General features: G+C 39.3%; 1 protein-coding gene across 7 annotated transcripts in view; it reads left to right on the forward strand.

Annotated features, from left to right (window-relative positions):
• slc25a36a (solute carrier family 25 member 36a) overlaps window positions 1-23,182 on the forward strand; it is a 105,832-nt gene extending 82,650 nt beyond the window's left edge. For 2 of the 7 annotated variants that reach the window (XM_070883603.1, XM_070883606.1), the window contains 3 exons: window positions 7,533-7,599; window positions 12,788-13,077; window positions 16,133-18,850. In XM_070883603.1, coding sequence (XP_070739704.1) covers window positions 7,533-7,599; window positions 12,788-13,077; window positions 16,133-16,326 — 551 coding nt within the window. In that variant the 3' untranslated portion in view covers window positions 16,327-18,850. Of the gene's footprint in view, window positions 1-7,532; window positions 7,600-12,787; window positions 13,078-16,132; window positions 18,851-22,841 lie in introns of those variants that run through there. The other 5 variants (XM_070883605.1, XM_070883602.1, XM_070883600.1 and 2 more) reach the window with 5 other exon arrangements.
• Window positions 23,183-24,222: the final 1,040 nt, after the last annotated feature.

Here is a 24,222-nt window from a genome sequence, read left to right on the forward strand (position 1 = left end):
TGTCGTCCAGCTGGGCGGGACGGCACTCACCTGGTTCCATTCTTATTATTTAATCGCTAGAGATTCACCTGCAATGACTTCTCTTTCCACTTCCACATCTTTACTTCTGATGTCGCCCAAGAATCTATCCTTGCCCCCTCTTATTTCTCATCTACATGTTGTCCCTTGGCAACATCATCTGATAATATAGCGTCAGTTTCAACATGTACACTGCTGACGCCCAGCTCTACCTCACTCCACGGTCTCTTGAATTGTCAGAAGGCCTGTCTGACATCCAATACTGGATGAGCAGAAATGTTCTCCAATTAAATATTGGGAAAACCAAAACTGTTATTTTTGGTCCCTGCCACAAACACCTTTCCCTAGTCACTGACTCCATCCCTCTCCCTGGCAACTGTCTGAGGCTGAATCGCACTGTTTGCAACCTTGGTGCCATATTTGACCCTGAAATGAGCTTCAGACCACACATCAGCGGCATAACTAAGACCACCTATTTCCACTTCTGTAACATTGCCTGTCTCCGCCCCGCCTCTGCTGTTGAAACCCTCATCCAAGCCTTTGTTACCTCAAGACTTGACTCTTCCAGCCCAATCCTGGCTGGCCTCCCAAATTCTATCCTACATAAACTTGAGGTCATCCAAAACTTGACTGCCCATGTCCTAACTAGCACCAAGCCCCTTTCACCCATCGCCCCTGTGCTTGCTGACTTACATTGGCTCCTGCTTAAACAATGCGCGATTTCAAAATTCTCATCCTTATTTTCAGATCTCCCCATGGCCTAGCCCCTCCCTATCTCTGTAATCTCCTCCAACCTCACAACTGCACCCCACCCCCGAGATATCTGCGCTCCTCTAATTCTGTCGTCTTGAGCATCCCCGATTTTTATAATTGCTCAACCATTGGTGGCTGAACCTTCGGTTGCCTAGGCCCTAAGCTCTGGAATTCCCTCCCTAAACCTCTCAGCATCTCCCCCTTCTCCTGCTTTTAAGGCGCTCCTTAAAACCTACCTCTTTGACCAAGCTTTTGATCTTTTGCCCTCATTTCTCCTTGTATGGCTTGGTGTCAAATTGTTGTCTTAAAACGTGCCTGGGGACGTTTACTACATTAAAAGGTACAATGTAAATACAAGTTGTATGACCACATGTTCAAGTTGTGCATGAAAGTGAGAACATACTCTGCTTATGACCTCAGGACATGCATGCAAAGGGCTTGTTCACAGGCTTAAAAACTTGCCCTGTTTTTTTTTTTATATATATATTTTATATATATTATATTCATTATCTAAACTGAGTTTTGCACCATTAATAGATTCTGCTAATTGGCGCAGTATTTTGTGTAGCGCAATATACCTTTAAAAAGATAGAATTGACTTTCTCCATTGGATATGATGACTAGATCTGATTGCATGCAACCGGTTGTGTAGTAGTCGCCACATAACTTTGCTTCAGAGCAGTAGGATCCTCAACTTCCAGAAACACAGCTGGCTGAAGCTATTTTTCAAATGTGTTTTTGTTCCTGTTTGAAGTCACAAAAATCAATATCTCTGTCATAGCGCGTTCCCTGATTGAATAATGTACTGAGGCTCGAGCATGAATAGCTTTTTGTGCTGCTGGTACTCTTAACGACAACTCAACACGCATCCAAGAGGAGAAAATGGAGATTTTTGGTTTACTGCTTATAAATGCAATCTTGTCTGGAAAACTTTCATCTTTAATTGTTCTCTATCCTCCCCACAATAGCAGCCATTGAGAGGTGATCCAAAACTCGGGTTGCCTGTGTCCTTACACCAAGTCCCGCTCACCAATCACCCCTGTACTTGCTGACTTACATTGGCTTCCGGTTAAGCAACCCCTTGATTTTCAAGATTCTCATCCTTGTTTTCAAATTCCTCCATGGCCTTGCCCTTCCCTATCTCTCTAATTTCCCCCCTCTCCTAATTCTGTCATCTTGAGCAACCCTGATTATAATCGCTCAACCATTGGTGGCCATGTCTTCTGTTGTCTAGGCCCTAATCTCTGGAATTCTCTCCCTAAACTTCTCCGCCTCTCCTCTTTTTTTTCTTTTTTTTTTCTCCTTTTAAGACACTCCTTAAAAAATTTACCTCTTTGAACAAGCTTTTGGTCACTTACCCTGATTTCCCCTTATGTGGCTTGGTGTCAAATTTTTTGTCTCGTAATACAATCCAAGGTGCTTCACAGGAGTATCACTACGTTCAAGCCGCTATATAAATACAAGTTGTTGTTGTGATTCAGCAGCCCAGGATGGATCATTTGCCAGTTGTTTTCTCAGCAACTATACGACAGATCAGAAACCGAAGGGGTTTGCAGTGGACAAACTGCATTTTATGATCATGATACAGTTCATTGAAAACTCAGTGAAATGTCTACCATTGCCAATTTTAGTGAAGTAGTTTGTGCAAACATTAAAATAGATTTTGCATTGCATGAATTTTAACACCAAAGACTAAAACAAGACTATATTTAGTTTACTCAACAAACACAATACGTACTGCTGAAAGACGATGTTTCATTCTCATTGACCATTGAACGTGTCCTTTACAATATAATCTTTAAGGGAATAATCTAATGTGGCTTTTAACCTGAGCATTCTTGTATATTTTCTGTTTGTCATGTGCCATTCTTTAGGAGGGTAAAGGTTAATGCATGGAATTTGCATTGGATTCTTGGTAGAAGATGGGCAGATCTCCTGGTGAAATGCCTAAAATCTAGCATTTCTGCGCACACTCCAGGGTTCTGATCTCCTGCCAATATAATGGCATGAGATTGGGAGAATTTCTGTGACGTTTCAGGTTCTTGACCAAAAATGACCAAAAAATACAAGTGCTTGGAAGAGTAGTTATCATGAATCAGAATTTGCAGTGGATAATAATGGCAGACTGGTATGCACATCTAAACGGGGAAATACTTAAATTGTGGTCAGTCATGCACTGCTCTGACACTGGCTGTACTGTCCCGTCTCTCTCTCCTCTTTCTCCCCACCCCACCCATAGCTGGGCTTTTCCATGGTGATATTTCTGTTAAATATCCTATTAAATGTTGTGCCATGTTGGATTAGGTAAGACTGGGGTTTTAACAGCGTATTGACAATTAAATGATAGATTAATTTTAATTTTGTGGATTGTCAAATTTCTCCATGATAAATTAAACTTAAGAAACTTAAATTTTTTTATATTAAATGTTTGATTGTGATTATTTTAGGTTCAGCTTTATACCCATGTGAGAGCCTCAGTCTTTGTTTAACTCTTAACATTTTTAAATTCTCATTTTCTGCTTCACTGAGAATTCTGCAATGCGATTGGCTGCTTACAGAGCTGCTTGATGTCACAGCAGATCGCGCTAGGGGATTCCCACGATACTGCACTAAAATCGCTTGAACGACAAAAAAGGCAACCGTCTCGCCACAGAGATTGCAAGATCTCTGGGCATCTTTCTTCAGGGCCAGCAGAGAATGGATTTACTTCACATAAAATCAGTGATCCTGTTTAATTTTAATTCCAAATACTTTTCCTGTAAAGATTAAATAAAATCTGTCTCCTGTGAAAAGAAGCATTAATGTAGCTCCATTGTTACTGTTTAACGCAACCTGAACTGCTTGGTGGTGCCACTCGCCTGTAGCACGAGTGAGATAAAATAGACTTCAAGATTATAAAAGCTTTGGAGACCCTCCTAGATTCCATAATGGTTACTTGGTGAACTCTTCTAGAAATAAAAATGTGGTCTGTTGAGGCGCCTGATGCAATTTTTTTCTCCTATTGATTTACTATGCATATTTGCTACATTCTGACGAAAAGACAAGGTTAGCATTTTTTACCTGTTACAAAGCATTAACAAATGACATTCTGTTCTTTGATTATAGTGTAGTACTTTTCCACTTTGTAGTACTGATGGTGATGATTTTGTAAGTGTAATCCTTTAATGGTATTTTGCGGTTTAAACTACCTTGCTATACTGCAAATAGCAAAAATTCAGTACTCTTATGTTTAAGTATAAGCTTTTTCATTATCACCTCTTGGCCCTGTTTTTAATTCACAGTCGTTCAAAAGGGGGAAAAAAACTCAACTTGAATGAGACTTGCAATTAATTATTTGAGTTCTACCAAAAGGTACAGTATTGCAAGTTCATCTGATAAGGTCACTGCTTGTCATTGTGATACAGAAAGCCTGTGCCTTTTAGGCATATACTGTACATTTCTCCCAAGAAAAGAGTGAAATCCTGTCATCCCATGCTACACATCAGGTCACTTCCTATCATCACTGTTAGCAGAAATAACGACTAGCTTTTAACTCTGAGTACTGAACTGAGTGCTGATTGCAGCCTATTGTGTAATGTGTTTCTGTAGTGTTTAATAGTTTATTTCAGATTCTAAATACTGTCATTCAAAACATGCACTACATTTTTTTATTTGACATGTCAATATTGTGTGTGTGTGTGTGTGTGTGTCTGTATGTTAATTACATTGCACTATCATTTCATTAGTCTTCAGATCCAGAGATAGGTGGTGAAGGCCATTTCTCTCTGACTGCTTCAGTATTTTAGGGAATTCAATAGAAACCAGTTCCAGCAATCTCATTATAAACCCTGTTGCTCACTAATGCCTTTTTAGGGAAAGAAGGCCACCACTCTTGCCTGGTGTAAGCCACACCAGCATGGTTAACTCTCTAACTGTCCTTTTGAAGATGGCCTTGCCAGCCATTCCATTAAACAGTTATGAAAGAATAACACTCAACTCACTAACTGCAGTGGTTCAAACAAAAAACTCACCAGTACCATCTCGAGGGCAACTAGGGAAGGCAATACATTCTAATCTTGCCAGTGACGCCCACATCCTGAGAATGAATTTTTTTAAAGTGATTGTCCATGTTCTAAAACTACCTTTTTATTGAGTCTCTGTTACGAAGGATTTAAGTGGAATATGTGAAGCATGTTAATAATGTAGTGCAGCACTAGGACTTCCTTTACAGCCCTACGTACCAGACTTTCTTGATTATACCAATAGCGAAGAGCAATATTTGGACCCACATTGTCTAACTACCAGGTACACATTCTTACTCTGAAAACCCTAAGGTATTGTTTTCCCCCCCCCCCCCCCCCCCCCCAAATCATGAGTCTATCTCCGAGCACATTTACCAAGCACTAAAATTAGTAACAGAGTACTACTTTCCAGCTGAGGATGGTTACCTGTAGCCTCATCAGGATGGGGGGGGGGAGGATTAAAACCAGTGCAACAGCTACTTGGTACTCTAGTGAAGTCGGGAGTTCAAGTTGCAAAATTGGTTGGCTGACATCAATGCTGATCTGCCCTATGGTAAATTCAGGAAGCAATTGTTTGTTGGGCTGCCTTACCTTGTAACATTTAAAATCAACACACGACTTCCTGGATATTTGTTTATAATTGGAGTTAAATGTATTTATGGAAAGGAGCACTTTTTTGTTGTTTTTCTGACTAACAATATTTTTTAAATACAGATTTTAACAATATTTTAAACTAATTTCTCAATACTGTGCAGTACATTGTAGATTGTAACTTTTGAAGCCTGTTTGTAGATGGTATTCGCATAGATGTTGCTAATCACTGTAGAATGTGTCATCTACATCCTCACATTGAGGTGTTTTTCCCCACTCATTTCACAAGTGACTAGCACAGCTGTGTGGTATTGTCAGGTATCATGCAAACATCCCCCCCCCCCAATTTTCTTCCCTCCATTCTGGAGGATGTTGACTTATGCTGGTTCCACACCTCACCCAAGTGACTGTTCATCAGTGTGAGCCTATATGTTATTTTCAGTGGGCTCAATTTTCCCCAATATCATTTTATGGCGTACTTGGAGTTCCGCCTTTTTTTGGGGCCCAACTACGCCCCAAAAAATCATCCAACTTTCCCCGTTTGAATTGTTGTTTTTGATGCGTGTCCTTTAGCTTTGTGGGTGAAACCTAAGATCTGTGCCAAAAAGATTGGGTTGCCAGGGATAACGAGGGACATGCTGAGGCTGGAAAGTGAAACATCCAACACATTTGGGCCAGCTCACAGCAACCTGCACAAGCAGCTTACCAGCATTAAATTAAAGTGTTTATGCCAAAAGTGTATCTCTTTCTCCTTGGCAACCCCCCCCCCTCCCCCCCTGCCCAGTGCCACTCCTAACCCTGGCTGAAAGGCATACCTCCCCTCATGATACCAGGTGCTGCTGCTAACCTTGGCCGAAAGGCCTCTTTTCTCTCTCTCTCTCTCTCTCTCTCTCTCTCTCTCTCTCTCTCTCTCTCTCTCTCTCTCTCTCTCTCTCTCTCTGTCCCCCCCCCCCCTCCTCTGTTACTGCTGCTGTCTCAGTTGTGGAACTGCATCTGCTGCACTAATTCTCTTGCCTGTGCCGATTTTGTTAACTGGCCAGAAGGTTTTTCCAGAGTGGTCACATATGCCGTCCTAAGAAAAATTGGAGTACATCTGAGTGGGCCAAACTTGCTTAAATGGCCAGAATTGGCGGGGGTGGCAGGTTACGCCCCCAATGAGGTTTTAAATTTAAAAAAAATTCTACCTAAGTGAATTACGCTAGCGCAGAAACTTGGAGATTGAATTTATTCCCCAAAAAACGAAGCAGATAATTGGGGAAAATTGAGCCCACTATGTTGTTTTACCATGGGTAGACGTTGTCGTTAAGCCTGTTTTTATCCTCACCCAGCATACATGTAGTTCTTACTTTCTAACAGGAGCATTGGCTAATTTATTTTAACGTGGGGAAATTTAGTCAGTTGACTATCATTCTAGCAGAGATCAACTAGCATTGCACAAACCAACGATCAAATCTGGCGCCACCTTGGTCTCAATAGTTCAGTACCACACAGGTTGGTGCATTTACCTATTGAGCTATCAGAGGAGCTTACTAACAGTCAGATTTTTAAAATTAAAATTTTAAAACAAAAATCAATTAAAGTAAGTATTTGTAAAGAGAATTTGCCTTGGGGGTACTAGTTTACTTTTCAGAATATAACAAATATTAAACTGAAAAGGGCAATTTTACCTCGAGCTATATTCACAGTCTGCAATTTTTTTTCATTTAATGTATAAAGTAAATGATGGAAGTCTGTGGCACTAACAATTAATTAACGAAAATGTTCATCAAAGTCATTGCAACTTTTGCCCATCTCTCTGATCACCATTTGTTGTGATATCAAGTGCATTCAAAAAGAATGTGATTTTCGATCTCGCTATGACCGAAGCTTTCTTCCCCTTGTTAACTCCAACCCCTCGTATGTCTAGTATTTCTATTCTGGGAGACTGGTGCCATGATGAGTAGAATTTGCTTAAAGAGCCGACCTGCTTATGCATACATATTTTCATTTTACAATGTCCGTCATACTTGATTTATTGTTTCTGTAAAGTGAGGGCAAACTAAACTATCGCAAAATTAATAAATTGCCAACGTGTCGTTTATGCAGTACATAAGCTTCAGCAGATCATTTAAAATCAGCTCTTGACTTCAGTGTTAGTTTCGGTTTTGAGTTTTTATTATTTCTTCCTAGGCTTTACTGCTATTACAGCTACCAATCCCATCTGGCTGATAAAGACACGCTTGCAACTAGAAGCACGGTAAATTAGTCCTTGGTACTTTTTAGTGTTTTATAAGGGGCAAAAAAGAAACATGTCATATCCTACATGTATTTTCATGAAACTTTTTCATTAATAATTTACCTTTTCAAAAGTTAAACAAGTGTTGGAAGCTGCAGATAGAGATAATGAGAGATTTTTTAAATGAATGTCTTGATCCTGTTTTTTGATTTGCTGTATTAAATATGCAACTTGGTAAAATATCCAAGCCTTTGTACTTTGCATTTTTTTGTTGTTACAGTGCATTCCAGCAATGCCTAGCTTTCCTGTATGACATGATTAGCAATAAGATGAATGTCTTTTAAACCAGCATGGAAACGAATTATATTCTACTGCAGGACTTGATCTAGATGCAATTCTGTTGCGCATCCTAGCAAAGCCTAATTCCATCTTGCCAAGCATCCAATTTCCAATGGCTTGTGGGAGCTCAGGAATATATTTTTTATTAAAATGCCCAATTATTTGAGATCTATCCAGTCTTTATTAGACAACTCCAAAGTCCTTCGTAATCTGAATTCCCTTTGTGTGAATTCATGTGCATACTACTCCAGACCCTGTTAATTCTATTTCCTTGTTTCTCGCTGGCCCTTTCCCCTCTTCTTGTCACCTGGTTATGCCATCTTACTTTCTTCCCTCTTCTGTATTTTGCCCCCCAGCCACGCAATTTCTTACCCCAACCCATCACTACTCCTACATTTTCCTACTCCCCTGGCTTGAATCCCCTTTGAATATGCCCATGGTTACCCTCTGTAGCCCTCTTGGCATTTCCTGAAGGTCTCTTCAAGCCACCTGTCATTGCTTCCTTATGCATAGTAACCCAAACTGTCCCATTCTTCTCTCTTGCTTACCTTCCTGCTCAGCTCACCTACTGAGAGCTAGCTTTGGCAACCTCCTTCCTGTCTGACATCCCACCTATCACCATTCCCATTTACTCTACCCATGGCTTTGAATTACAGTTGGCAAGGACTTCCCCTATATTGTAGCCTCTGCCTAGCTATAATTTCCACCATCTGCCCCACCCAAACTGCTGCAGCGGCAGCGTGACTCATATCTCTATCTCGCACCTTGGTGGTCTCCCCTGCACCTCTGACACCTCCTTTGAGCACCTGACCCTGTTCCATCTTTCTCATTGCTGCTTTAAAATCCTCAGTCAGTTGTGGCTCAGTGCGTAGCACACACTCCTCCGAGTCAGAAAGTTGTGTGTTCAAGTCCCATTCCAGCGACTTGAGCACATAAATAGAGGCTGACACTCTAGTGCTGAGGGAATGCTGCACTGTTGGAGGTGTCGTCTTTCGGATGAAACGTTAAACTGAGGCCCCGTTTGCTCTGTCAGGTGGAGATAAAAGATCCCATGGCATTATTTCGAAGGACAGCAGGGGAGTTGTCCTCAGTGTCCTGGTCAATATTTATCCCTTAATCAATATAACATAAAAACAGTTTAACGTTGCTGTTTGTGGGAGCTTGTTGTGTGAAAATTGGCTGCTGCGTTTCCCACATTACAACATAGAAACATAGAAATTAGGTGCAGGAGCAGGCCATTCGGCCCTTTGAACCTGCACCGCCAATCAATAAGATCATGGCTGATCATTCACCTCAGTACCCCTTTCCTGCTTTCTCTCCATACCCCTTGATCCATTTGGCCGTAAGGGACATATCCAACTCCCTTTTGAATATATCTAACGAACTGGCCTCAACAACTTTCTGCGGTAGAGAATTCCACAGGTTAACCACTCTGTGAAGAAGTTTCTCCTCATCTCGATCCTAAATGCCTTACCCCTTATTCTTAGACTGTGACCTCTGGTTCTGGAACTCCCCAGCAACGGGAACATTCTTCCTGCCTCAAACCTGTCCAATCCCGTCAGAATTTTATGTTTCTATGAGATCCCTTCTCATTCTTCTAAATTCCAGTGGATACAAGCCCAGTTGATCCAGTCTCTCCTCATATGTCAGTCCTGTCATCCCGGGAATCGCTGCACTCCCTCAATTTGAGGAAGAATGTTCTTGCTATTAGGAGACCAAAACTGAACACAGTATTCCAGGTGAGGCCTCACCAAGGCTCTGTACAGCTGCAGTAAGACCCCTCTGCTCCTATACACAAATCCTCTAGCTATTAAGGCCAACATGCCATTTGCTGCCTTCACCGCCTGCTGTATTTGCATGCCAACCTTCAATGATTGATGTACCATGATACCCAGGTCTCGTTGTACCTCCCCTTTTCCTAATCTGTCACCTTCAGGTAATATTCTGCCTTCGTGTTTTTGCCACCAAAGTGGATAACCTCACATTTATCCACATTGGGCAAATGCATGGCAGATGCAGTATATTCACCTAACCTGTCCAAGTCACCCTGCAGCCTCTTGGCATCCTCCTCACAGCTCACACCGCCACCCAGCTTAGTGTCATCTGCAAACTTGGAGATATTATATTCAATTCTTTCACCTAAATCATTGATGTATATTGTAAATAGCTGGGGTCCCAGCACTGAACCCTGTGGCACCCCACTGATCACTGCCTGCCATTCTGAAAAGGACCCGTTCATTCCAACTCTCTGCTTCCTGTCTGCCAACCAGTTCTCTATCCACGTCAATACATTACCCCCAATACCATGTGCTTTGATTTTGTACACTAATCTCTTGTGTGGGACCTTGTCAAAAGCCTTTTGAAAGTCCAAATACACCACATCCACTAGTTCTCCCTTATCCACTGTACTAGTTACATCCTCAAATTCTAGAAGATTTGTCAAGCATGATTTCCCTTTCATAAATCCATGCTGTCTTGGACCGATCCTGTCGCTGCTTTCCAAATGCACTGCTAGTTCATCTTTAATAATTGATTCCAACGTTTTCCCCACCAAATGATGTCAGGCTAACCGGTCTATAATTCCCTGTGTGTTTTCTCCTTTTTTAAAAAGTGGTGTTACATTAGCTACCCTCCAGTCCATAGGAACTGATCCAGAGTAAATAGAATGTTGGAAAATGATGACCAATGCATCAACTATATCTAGGGCCACTTCCTTAAGTACTCTGGGATGCAGCCTATCAGGCCCTGGGGATTTATCGGTCTTCAATCCCATCAATTTCCCTAACACAATTTCCTGTAATAAGGATTTCCTGCAGTTCCTCCTTTCACAACAGTAACTACACTCCAAAAGTAAAGTGTAAAGTGCTTTGAGACGTCCGGTAAATGCAAGTCTTTCTTTGTCATTGTATCCACCCAAGAATCTCCCAAGTTTCTCAAGGTATGTTTTTTCTCCCTCAGCTTCTGCACTGTGATTCCTCATCCGTGATCTCTGCTTTACGTGCCCGCCCTCCTTTTGAATTCACTGACTTCAACTCTCCTTAAATATCCATATAAACTCTCCTATTCATATTCAAGGTCATCCACCCTCTACCTTGCCATTTCCCATGTTCTCGATCACTGAAAAGGCATTTTCCAACTACTGCCTTTCTTGGCTTTACTAAAATGGTTTATCAATGATTTATTAATATATACAATGTGTTTATGCTAAATTGCATGGAGGTATTGATGGTGCACACTGCAAGTGAAATCATGTGATATTGACATCGTATTGTGAGGCAAATACCATAATTTCTCACTATTCCTTTCCTAGCGTGGTAAAGCACCATGCTGTTTAACTTGCTTGTGTAAACGTTGGCGTGGATTTTGCAGTCAGTGGCAAAGTGGCAACGCTCGCCACTGACCTCGAAGAATACTGCCCACAAAGATTGAGCAATCTCTGGCATGGATTTCACCTTTACCAATGTTTGTCTGATTCTGGCGGCAATTCTGGGCATCTCCGGTGTCCAGCAATAGTATGTCAGCAAGCAGGCTAAGCAGCCAATCACATTGAAGAATTCTCAGACTGCAAACCAGGAAGTAAAATGCACTGATGATTTACTTTTCATAATCTTTATCTTAATCTCTAAAGTTTGGGACATACACATGGGATTAAGGTAGAAACTGAAATATCATAAACTTTAAAAAAAAGTATTAAAAGTACATGGAATTTATATCATCATGGAAAAATTTGATATTCCACTAATATCAAATTAGTTTTTTCAGGGCCAGAGAGGTTGTTCAGCAGTTATGACAGTATGCCGTTTAAAAACCCAGTTGCACCTCCTTCAAAAGGCTTAACCTTTTGGGGGAATTTTAACAGTGATACTACAGCGTAAAAGGGAAAGTTCACATCAGTTTGTGATTGCTAAAGATTGTCTTCTGCGTGGATTTCCAACCGCGCCCGCTATGGAAGAGCAGGCAATCGCTGACAGCAACTTCCGCGTTTAACTGCACATGTGCGGACGCCAGATGTTGCTGTCAGTTTCGTAGGATAATGATGGTGAGCACTGAATTCATTCACATAATGGTACTCTGTTCATTGTCACACACACTAGTACATATGATTAGAATAGTGCATTCCGGTGCTAACTTTGGCCACATCTACTTTTCCATGTACACCTTAGTCTAGATCTGGATCTAGGTTCCATTTTAAAAAAAATAAAAAATAAATAATATATTCACATTTCCCACTTTTTTTTTAATCAGTATTATAAATTCTAGACCAGCTGCTCCATAAATATAGACAGTTATTATTTTGTGATGGCACAGAAGCTCTAGTTGTTAAAGTGAGGATGTTGTCATGTTTCCTGAATGAAGGCAAGATTACTCTTCCTTGAGCCTCTTTCCAAGTGATGTACCCCAGTGTGTTGTGACAACCTTTTGTGCGATTTCTGCTACGAGAGAGTCTATATAAAACTGTGTTCTGGAAAAATGTGGAGACAGGCAGTCTTGGCATTTACATAATAGTACCTCAAGCTTTCCTATTAAGTGCACTGCAACATTAGAGGACTGTGCTATCATTTTTGTACAAATAGAATTTTAAATAGGATGGCAAAAGCTGAATCCGAGAAGTATCTTTTTCTTTAATGCTGGAGAAGTCCTACTTGCCCAATTACCACAAATGAAAGGCATCTTACACTGTGCATTTTTACTATTGTAATGTATTTTAAGGGCTGATGAAATTGTCAGTTTTGTTGTTTGGAAAGGATTGCTCACCTGTCGAAGAATTGTAATGCTTTAATTGAAGTTGTGTTGAGACATATAGAAGGTATTGAAAAGGTTGATAGAAATTGTTCAATTGGAGTTACTATCTTGTCGTCATTTTTTGTAGGAGCAGAGGTGAAAGGCGAATGAGTGCTTTTGAATGTGTGCGAAGAGTATATCGCTCTGATGGTATTAGAGGCTTCTACAGAGGAATGTCCGCTTCCTATGCAGGCATCTCCGAGACTGTGATTCATTTTGTAATCTATGAAGGCATAAAGCAAAAACTGGTGCAATCTAAGGCATCTTCAAACATGGATCCTGAAGAAGATTCTGTAAAATATGCCTCGGACTTTATTGCGCTGATGCTGGCCGCTGCAACATCTAAAACATGTGCCACCAGTATAGCATATCCACACGGTTAGTATCTCTTGTGTGCATCTGAACTTTCAGTTTATTTTTGGTGTTTTTCCAAGCCTGTTGCAGATTTTATATACGTGTTACAAAACGCTATTGCGCTTTTGAAAACCTAAGGTAGGTAAAACCTATTCTGATCAGTGAACCCTCGCCTTTGCTTTTCTATCCCAAGATTCCCCATTACTTCTTTTGTGGGGGCTATCTTTGACTTGAGTTAAAACAATTTCTGACTGGGTATATTACATTATGGAGCCACAACTTGTTCATTGCATCAAACCCATTTTCCCAGTTGCATATGTGGAAAAGTTATACAGGTCCACAAGAAGTGTTTAATACTACATTTTATATAATGCTGAATGAATTGTTGAATACTAGTCTATAGTAAATTATATTTGATGCTCTTTAATTTATCTAAATGTAAATCTAGTCATTTTTGATTCCATTGGCTGACGCTCAAAGCTGAAAATTATTTTCAATAGTTGCTGATCATTCTTTAGCGGCATTTCAAATTTTTTTGTGACTCAAATCTCTCCGTGGCCTTGCCACTCTCTATTTCTAACCTCCTCCCACCATCCAATATCTCTGCACTTCTCCAGTTCTGGCTTATTGCGCATTCCTGATTTTGATCATTCCACCATTGGCAGCTGTGCCTTCGGCTGCCTCTGTCCCTGAATATATCCACCTCTCTACCCCTCCTCCTTTTAAGACACTCCTTAAAAACCTACCTCTTTGATCAAGCTTTTAGTCATCTGTCCTAATATCTCCTTACAAAAGCAAGATGCTGGAATCTGAAATAAAGACAGAAAATGCTGGAAATCTCAGCTGGTCAGGCAACATCTGTGGAGAGAAGCAGAGTTGATGTTTCCGGTCGATGACCCTTCGTCAGATCTGGAAAAATTCGAGCTGTAACTGATTCTTAAGGAAGTGCAGGGGCACTGAAAGGGGGAAGGAGGAAAGAACAAAAGAGAAGGTCTGTGATGGGGTGGCAGGCAGGAAAGATTTAAGACAAAAGGGATGATGGGGGGAAAAAATGAGATGGTAATGGCACAAGTTAAGAAACAGAAGGTGAGTCTAGATGGGGTGTGAATGGCAGAATCATCACCAGCTGCCTTGGGGGGGAAAAAGGGAGGGTTTTTGTAAAAAAAAAAGAAAGGGAAAAAATATATGGGCCGAGGTTATGGTCTGAAATTGTTAAACTCTGTTGAATCCAGAAGGCCGTAAAGTGCCTAAACGAAAGATGAGGTGCTGTTCCTTGAGCTTCATTGGAACAGTGTAGGAAGCCGAGGATAGAGAGTCCGAGCGAAGCGGAGAATTAAAATGACAAGCGACCGGAAGCTCGGGGTCACACCTACGGACTGAAGGAAGGTGTTTTGCAAAGCGGTCACCCAATCTGCATTTTGTCTCCCCACTGTAGAGAAGACCACATGAGCAATGAATGCAGCATACTAAATTGAAAGAAGTAACCTGTAAATCGCTGTTTTACCTGGAAGGAGTGTTTAGGGCTCTGGACAGTGGGATGGGAGGAGGTAAAAGGGTAGGTGTTGCATCTCCTGTGCTTGCACGGGAAGGTACCATGGGGAGGGGAGCGGTTGCTGGGGGTGATTGCAGAGTGGACCACAGTGTTGTGGAGGGAGTGGTCCCTTCGGAATGCTGAGGGGAGAGGAAGATGTGATTGGTGGTGGAATCACGCTGGAGATGGCGGAGGATGATCTGTTAAATGTGGAGGCTGGTGGGGTGAAGGCTGAGGACAAGAGGAACCCTGTCATGGTTCTGGGAAGGGGTGAGAGCAGAATTGCGGGAAATAGAACAGACACGATCGAGGGCCATGTTAACCAAGGTGGAGGGGAATCCTCTGTTGAGGATAAAGGAAGACATGTCAGAGGCACGAGTGTGAAAAGTGGCGTCGTTGGAGCAGATGCGATGGAGAAACTGAGAGAATGGAATGGAGTCCTTGCAGGGTGGGAGGAAGTGTAGTCCAGGTAGCTCTGGGAGTCAATGGGCCTTGTAGTGAATGTTTGTCAATAGACATATCCCCAGAAATGGAGACAGAAGTCGAGGCGGGGGAAGGGAAGAGTCGGAGATGGGCCATGTGAAGGTGAGCTGAACTTTTCCAGTTCTAACGAAGGATCATAGACCCAAAACATTAATTCTAATATCTCCTTATGTGGCTCGGTGTCAAATTTTGTTAGGTAACTTTGTGAAGCACCTTGGGATGTTTTACTATGTTAAAGGCACTATATAAATGCAAGATGTTGTATTATACCTGCAGTTTGTAATGGACAGACTCCTAGTAATTTGAGTATCAACTGTACTTTTGAAAGGAAGACCGACTTTCAATATACCCTGAAACTAAAACATCACAGAAACTAGAAATCTGAAGCAAATGCTGGAAAAACTCAGCAAGTCAGGTATAGCATCTGGAGAGAATGACAAGTCAACATTTCAGTCATTGGCCATCAGCAGAATTAGAAAATATTAGATGAACAGCTTATAAGAGGAAACCGAACAAGGAGAAGCGAAGGGGGTGATGGTGAAATGGGGCACAAAAGAAAGATGGACTGTAAAGTGGTTAGGTGGAAAACCAGCATGTCAACACTAGGGGTGCAGACCAGCCTGCCATGCCAAGCACCCACCCACTCCCTTCCCCATCTTGTCTTGATCAGAAATGCTGAAGTGAGGTTATTCGGAGTCAGTAATCTAAATGTAGATTTAAAGTCATGTCAAATATAAGGTGCTCATTTTATGTCACCTACACATTTTTAATGATTTTCAACATCTCTTGGAACATCAGATTATCCAGAGCTAATGTAATGTTCTGTGTATTTCTGTACGAAGTTTAATCAAACAGAATTTATAAATGGGAAAGGGGGTACACAGTCACAGGAAACGGATGAGATTGAGTGGCACTGTGGGTTTGAACATTGTCTTTCGGTACTGAAAATTCGCTTTCCAGCACACTGATTGCATGACAGTCCCATGTGAAATGAGACTGGATAATGCCCTCTTGGGATACACATTTCTTTGATCATAAATTGACCATTTAACATTTCTTTTATAGAGGTCATAAGAACTAGACTACGAGAAGAAGGAACAAAATACAGATCCTTTTTTCAGACATTCTCATTAGTAATATCTGAAGAAGGTTATCGATCACTCTATCGTGGTCTTATCACTCATCTGGTCAGACAGATTCCAAACACCGCTATAATGATGGCCACCTATGAGCTTGTAGTTTACCTGCTTGATGGATAATGAAAAGGCTGATTTAATGTGAGAAAATGGAAGACCAAAGGATTTGACTGGACCAGAAAACCCCAGATAGATTTTAACACTGAGAAAGATGAATCAATTGTGAAGATTTAAGCTGCTGTTAAGACCCGAGAATGTCTGATTCCTGAAGAAAACCTGCTTTGAGGCAGGGGCTGCCATTTGTCATTATGGCAATGACTAAAAAGACAGAATCACTTCACTTGGCGGGGAACAGTTGAACAAATCTAAATTTTACATTATCTTAGTTCTGTGTTTCTTTATGTACCATTTTTCATTATAGTATCAGTATTATTTTTTTTCCCCAAAACTTTCAATTTTAGTGGTTGCCTGAGTACCTTTTTTTAATCATACAAACAATTATTACAGCACCTTCACTTCGTGCAAAAAATCTACTCTTGTTACCATGCACATTTTCCCAACAATATTGGAAGTATAATTGGTGAAAGTTGAGGTCCTCACCCATATTATCCAGTGACTTTTATTGACCACATTTTAAAGTGAAAATATAGCAACGATGTTTTAAATTCTTCATTAATATTGAAACCTGTAGTATATTGCATCATAGTGGTGCTTTCTAGGATTTATTTTACAATTTTTGAATAAAACCAGAAATGCATCAATTCCAGTCTAGTGTCCTGGTATAAGAGTTTCTCTCAGAACAGCAGACAGATGGTGGTCTTATAACTTCCCTGAAGGAAATACTCAACAGGTTTGCACAGTAACATTGCTGTGTATCAGTTACTTTAATACCCAACTATGCAGAAATGCTCTTCTGTTGTTCATTAAATATTTTTAGAATTGGTTCACTTGGCATCTAAAATATGACGGTAATGAATGTAAAGCAAGATAATTTAACATTGATTTGTTTATGTTCCCCTTGAAAAGTTGCATGTACTTATTGTGGAATATATATATATAGGCTGTTAAGAATTGTTTGAGAAATAGAAATCTACTGTAAGAATGATTGCACAAACAAGCGTCTTAATCTAATCAGCCTATAGAACTCTACAAAAAGGAATGCTAATGTTTTACAAATGGAGTGGTTTGAAGAAAAAAAAACAATGTAATACTCCAGTATATGTTACAAATGTGAATTTTATGCTGAAGTAGGTGACTGTCTAGAAAATTTTCTCAAGCACTTTGTGGCCTTTCTACCTTGTGGATTTTGTTTGTTCTGATGGTTTCAGTTCATAAATCGTCAAAATGGTGTTAACAGAAAACCTTTCACAAAGTCTCTTCAGTCTAACATAGTTTCCATTAATAGAGCTGTGCCTTGTGCTGTATAAATTGCTTCTAGACCCATACTATGTTGTATGATTTGTATTTTTGGATTTTGTACTGCTACAGCATATTCTTAAGCATTTTATTTATCCAAGCCTTTATGCATAAAACAGATTCTGATGAGCTGGGGGACAGATACTGAATTTAACATTTTGACGGTTTAAGAAACAGAAGACTGATGATCAGTGCACTGTGTACAGATAGAAATGAGAACTGAAGGATGTGTCACACACAATTTGTTTACAACTCAATTAAGACCTTTTTCAATACAGCTGATGGAAGTATGGGTGCATTTGGCAAGTTATACTAGAGCAGAATAACAATCAAAAAACAAGTAGCAAAGCAGTATTGATGTGATTTTACAGTTTAGTCATCTGCACCTATTAAGTGTAAATCTATTTTCAAAAATATTAACCATCCAGAATCTCAAACGCACAAGACTCGTGTTGAGCTATAATGCCTAGGACTCTCTCTTTTTTGTGATTTTTTTTAATGGTTATTTCTCATTACTGAGTATGTCGTATCCTGGAAGAATCTGGTCTGCACCTGGGCTGGGATTATGCAGCTTCTACATTGCCTAGCCATTGTTGTTTTAATTCTACAACAATACCAATAATTATGTAGTCACTCAAACTGTTAACAGAATTTGACATCCTACAGTATATCTAAAGTAAATATGCCAACTTAGTAAAAAATTGATACTTTGCAACAATATTGCTGTTCAATTCCAGTCCTAAAGTGTGCTTGATCCTTTTGCATAATGCATCCTTCGATGCAAATGTATGTACGTACTCTGTACAAGATCATTAATTCTTCAAAATCTAGTGCTTTGGATGCTTTTGCGTTGCAAAGATTAAAAATGGAATATTAGCAAATGCTACTGCAATTTCATTAGTATGCATTTTATGTGGTATTCCTGCATGCCTCTAACTAAATACAGTATATTGTCCTGTCGCACAAGAATATTTAAACGGCTAGAAGCAAACTTATTTACGAGTTCTCACAAATATGCCTCTCATCCAATGTTTCAGATTCACCAATATTTATACACTCAATTTAAGAAAGATCGCAGCTTGTATTTACATGACTTGGATTTAGTCACTAGTTTTGATGTCCATATAAATACAGTACATGCTCCCATATTTGTATAGAATCTTATTGCCTTTCTGTATTAATAGGTGTTGGTCTGAGTAAAAGGATGTTTTGTCTGTTGACAGCTAAATAATACCTTTTTGGTTCAGTTTATTATTGGACAATGTGTTTTAGATATTTGTCCAAATGATTGTAAACATAATTGAAGATCAAGTTGAATGATTGAACAATATTTTTCTCAGTTAATTTGGGGAAGAGAAGATTAGATTGAGCTTAAAAGGTATGCTGATCTATTCATGTTCAGATACAAACCTTTGTCTAAAGCTTTATCTGTCCTTAATACGGAATCTGAAAGAAACAAATGCTGTTTTGTGTGCAGGTATTGGTAGAAAAACAAATTGGAGGGAAATGGCTGCTCCTGCAGACTGATTAAAAGAGATGGGATAGAAGCACGTAGGTAATGAGTTAGTTTGCCTACATCACTTGTTGGGCATTACACAGAATATTTTCTGGATAAAAGCCAATTAACAGACCTGACCAATATGCGCCCCCTCACCCCCCTTGCTTGAAGGAGGTGACTCATGCCGAAGTATGACTCTGCAGATGCTGCGCTCCTCCTCTTGCTAAAGTGCCCATTCTTAGTGTCTCTATGCTCAGTGAGTTTGAGCGTATTGTTGGTCGATGCAGCTATATGAGCACAGTTGAGCCTAATCCTGTCCTCATCTGATGCCTACATACATATTTCTGTAAGGAGTCAGTAATGGGCATTCTGGCTGATTTTGTCACTTCTATTCCAGGACAATGAGGTCAGTTCTATCGCTCCCACCACCATCCTGATTATGTTCAGTTAACGTGTGGGAATTCAAACCTGATATCTTGATATGTTCAGTGTAATACCACATTGTGTAGTCTATTTACCCTTTGGCCACCAAGCAGTAATTATATTCACAAATTATATTCCTCACATTAAAGCACTGAGTTTTTTTTTTCTCTCCTCTAGTATAATATCTGGGGCATTCAACAAGATTGTGCATAAAAATAACTAAATTCATAAATTAGTTCTCGGTAAATAGTTTGAGGGTGTTTTTAAAAACCTTGCATCATACAGTTTAGTTTGATCATCTGAACTGGGGGAACAATGCTAAATGTTGCACTCCATGCTGATCAAGTCATATTAAGTTCTGTTTTTTTTTTCTCCTCAATTTTTAAATGTAATGACATTTTCACCTACATTTTGGTTTATGAATATACTTTGGCAACTGCCGTTTCAAGGTGTTTCCTGTGTCAGGTAATTTCTAACATGGTGAATGCTATTAATTGTTTTGTGTATAGGATTAATGTTTCCAATATTTATTGGAAACTCCTCTGAGGCAAACAATAACTCATTTGCCATATATGCATCTTGTAAATGTTGATTCATAGCTTATTTGCTTAAAACAGTCTGTGACCATAAATGATAGAAGTAGGGGACAAGACATTAGGAAGTTTGTGTCTACTTATTTATAAAACTTTTATAATTGATTCAAGTTGATCTAATTGTATAGAATTGATCTGTTATGTTTTGATTGCCTTTTGTGCAAAATAAGTTACTATTGGATCATCATAACCATTCATTTAGAGATAGCCAATTGATAAATATTACTGACCTCCAAGAAGATGTACTCTACAAAATAGGTGATTGTGCACAATCAATTTTTGAAATGCCCTCGTCAGCAAATTCATATTGAAATCAGCTCGGTCTGATTTTCTTTTTCTAGAGCTAATATTACTACCTTTTATTGTTTCAACGTAATGCTGAAAACATTGGAAATGTTGGCTGTGTTACAAAGCCCAATAGCTTTGCCAGTAGAGAACCAGTCTTGATAACCCTTTAAATCTGTTCCATTCAATGCCTTTTTCGTACCTGCTCTCAGCAGGCAACTAGTTTGAAACCTGGGCAGCAGTTCAATGTCATGTTACAGGAGCAGCAAAAGCTCTTTGGACCTGCTGCACGGAAGTGTATTTCTTGTCAGCTGATCACAGCAGAGCACTGAAAGTGGAAAAGTGCCGGGCTCTGAGCATGCTTCTATTCCAACTGAAGGGGGAGATATGGCAGCTTTGGATCAAATGAAGGGGAAATGAGGACAGTTTGTGCATATTTGACAAAGAAGGAAGAAGTTCAGAGGTTTTAGCTCCTACATGATACAGTCCTACATAGACATAAATTATAATTTATATGTAAACAAGTGTGTATATATATATATATAATTCGGTTCACCTAATATTTTTTCATCTTTTATAGCTTGGGCTTTGGTCATTAGTTTTTAATAGCATATAAATGAATAGCAAATGCATCAAATAACTTCATGAATGCTTAGTCTATGCACTTTTTTTTTAGCAAAAATTCTAATTGGTATTTACAGTTAAATTTGCATAAATTTCTGGATGGTTGTAGTAAACAATTACTGGATGTCTGGATCGTGATGACTGAGATTGTGAGCTATAAAAGATTTTTAAAGTGCAACATTAAACATTTCAATTTGACTATATTGCCAGAAAAGATTCTTATGTAATACTTGTTCAACATATTTTATGGAGCAAAAGCAGTTGTTTGAATTTGAAGTAGACTTCTGTATTTGTGATGTGACCCTTCATATTTGTGTCTAATAGCTGGAGAGGATACTTTTTTTGAATTGAGTAACTGTTCATTTGATTTTTTTTTACATGTTAAAATGTTAGCTACACATTAAAAAAAAATTACCAGAACACACATGAGCCTGTAACTTGATGTGGACATAGATAATAAAATTATGGTAATTTCTGCATGACAAACATGAATTCCTACAGTAAGAACTTCTGGCATTTAAAATTTATTAGAGTTCGGATAACTTTATGGTACGAGATCCTCCTTTGGTGTTCATCGAATTCACCTTGTATGTTTACAAACTTAATACTTATTCAGCATATCTCTTCGATAGTTGAGGGCAAAGTCTAATGAACCCATGTGATTTGATTTCCCCCTCCTCCATCTTTGTTTACAGTCACAAGATTGTAAAATGTGAGGCAGCTTCCAACCAGTGGATGGAATTTTCTCCTTCTCGTTGATCAGTTGCCTTTATTTTGTGTTGCTGATGCACCGATGAATCCTAAAATGTTAAGACCTCTATCAATCAGCCTTCCTTCCCCCACCTCCAACCACCATAAAAATTTGCCGTGTAGAATAGAGAAGTTAGAGCTGTATACTTAAGGTGTAGTTAATCTGCTTTTCTGAAATCCAGTATTTTATAATGCAAAATAAAGTTAAATCTTACAAACTATGGTCCATGTCTAATATTTGTAGTTTAATATTTATTTGTACAATGAAGCCCCATTAGTTTTGAATTACCTTTTTGATTTTGGAGTGAGAAAATAGTCTCCCAAGTTCCCCATGTGCAAGTATTGAAAACCTTTTATCGGTCGAGCAGTTACTGGTATTATGCATTTCTTCGCTTTGAAATGTAGGAACCATTAAAACAATGTGACTTAATTGAAGGGTTTATTACTAATTTGGCATCTGGATTTGATACATTCATTAACTGATTTGCAACTAATTTTCACTTTGCCTATATAGTTTTAGCAATTGCTATCTTGTGCCTATTTGTGAATGTTGTGAAATGTCAATAAAATATTTAAAAATGATGTGACTGCTGTTTTTAATTGATGTGGATCATCACGTGTGTGTGTGTGTGTTTAATCTAAGGATTCACAACTAATTATAAAGTTCACCGATTTACAAAACTTTATGAATTACAAACTAAAGACAAGGTATTCAACTCTTATTAAATCAGATGTGAACACATTTCCAAGACTCGGTGTCCTTTTGATTTTATTGCTAGATTTCAAAACTTATTACAAGTTATTCAAACAAACCAAAAAGACATTCAAATGTCTATCGTGTGATTGATTCAACATTTTTCAGGATTCTTCAGTGTATATTTTTAATGCAACTTGAAAATGAACATCAGGTGAGACACCAGGTTACATTGCCAGAGATATTTGAGAATGAGACTGCCTTATCCACAACATTTGTGTCTGGATTACACATGTCCATCATGGAGATCCGCTAAAACTTTGTTTCTCTCTCTCTCTCTCTCTCTCTCTCTCAGGACTTCCCAGCAGTGTTGAACAGACGCTCCAGTTAGTTACTCCACAGATGCTCATGGTTGCCAGATGCTACAGTTTAATTCAAGACCTACCAAAGTGTTTTATTGACATTTATGGGAAATGGCTACAACAGAGAAGATTACACAAAATATATTTTAAAGGAACATGCATTACTTTGTACAATCTGAACACCCTTGGATTCTCCAATAATATACTATGTAAATGCATATAATTTGTTGAAATGGCTGTGTAAGAAGTTTAAAAAAAAAAATTGGATTCTGCTTATATGTAGAATTTTGAGGATCTGGGATCAGATTTTTTTTTATTGGCCAGAATGCATAGTTCCAAGAGTGGAACTTTTTCTGTTTAGTTGCTGGCTTTTGCAACTATTATAATTGGAAGTTATTCAAACAAACCATTTTAATGATTGTTGGATGTCAATAAAATTGTCAGGTTTCATGTGTTTCAGGATTTTTCACTGTGCATAATCTATTGAATATTGGATTATGAAACCTCTTGCCTGTACAATATAGGAAGTGGTTGTTGGTTATAAATTGAGATTAATGGGGCAAGATAATTTTGTAAAAAGCCATTGTAAATATGTCTGTATTCATCAATATTTTCTCTATATATCCTCTGCCCCATCTCTCTCCTGTTACTATATTTTGTTATTTTCCCCTGTTCTAAGTATCAGTCAAGCACATCCTGGCTAGCAGGAAGGCTGCTACCCTATTAGGCCTCTGCTCCTCTTAATCCAGAAATCAGTTGGATAAGACTAACTGAGAATTTACTAAACTGTGTCTGGACTTTTGTGCATTTCTACCCTGTCTGAGATAATTGCTCACATTGGAGCTCTAGAAAAACTACCTGGTTTAAGCCATTGGAACTAGAAGTCCTCACTTAACTGACCCAAGCTCCACCAATGCTCAGTAGCTTGCAAAGTCATAGAGACCAGAAAGATTCAATTGATCCCTCCTCAGTACTGAGTCAGTCAATGTTGGCTGCGGTGGCAGAAAACCATTCAAAATGGGCTTGGCGTGCCTGGATTACGGAGAACGAATTGAGCAAACTTCCCACTTCTCATTAATGTCAACCAACCCCACCTACTGGAATCATCTATGAATGTCTGGTGGAAATGATTGGCAAAGAACTTGCATTTTCTATAGTGCCTTTCATGACCTTTGGATGTCCCAAAGTGCTTTACAGCCAATGAAATGTAGTCACTGTTGCAATGTAGGAAATGTGACAACCAAATTATGCACCACGTGGTCCCACATGCCCTGCGCATAGCAAGGATACACTATCTTTTTAAGTATTGAGAGATAAATATTGGTCACAATACCAGGGATCACTCCCCTGCTCCTCTTGAATAGGATCTTTTGT

The sequence above is a fragment of the Pristiophorus japonicus genome, chromosome 6 (genome assembly GCF_044704955.1).
Source record: "Pristiophorus japonicus isolate sPriJap1 chromosome 6, sPriJap1.hap1, whole genome shotgun sequence".
NCBI lineage: Eukaryota > Metazoa > Chordata > Chondrichthyes > Pristiophoridae > Pristiophorus > Pristiophorus japonicus.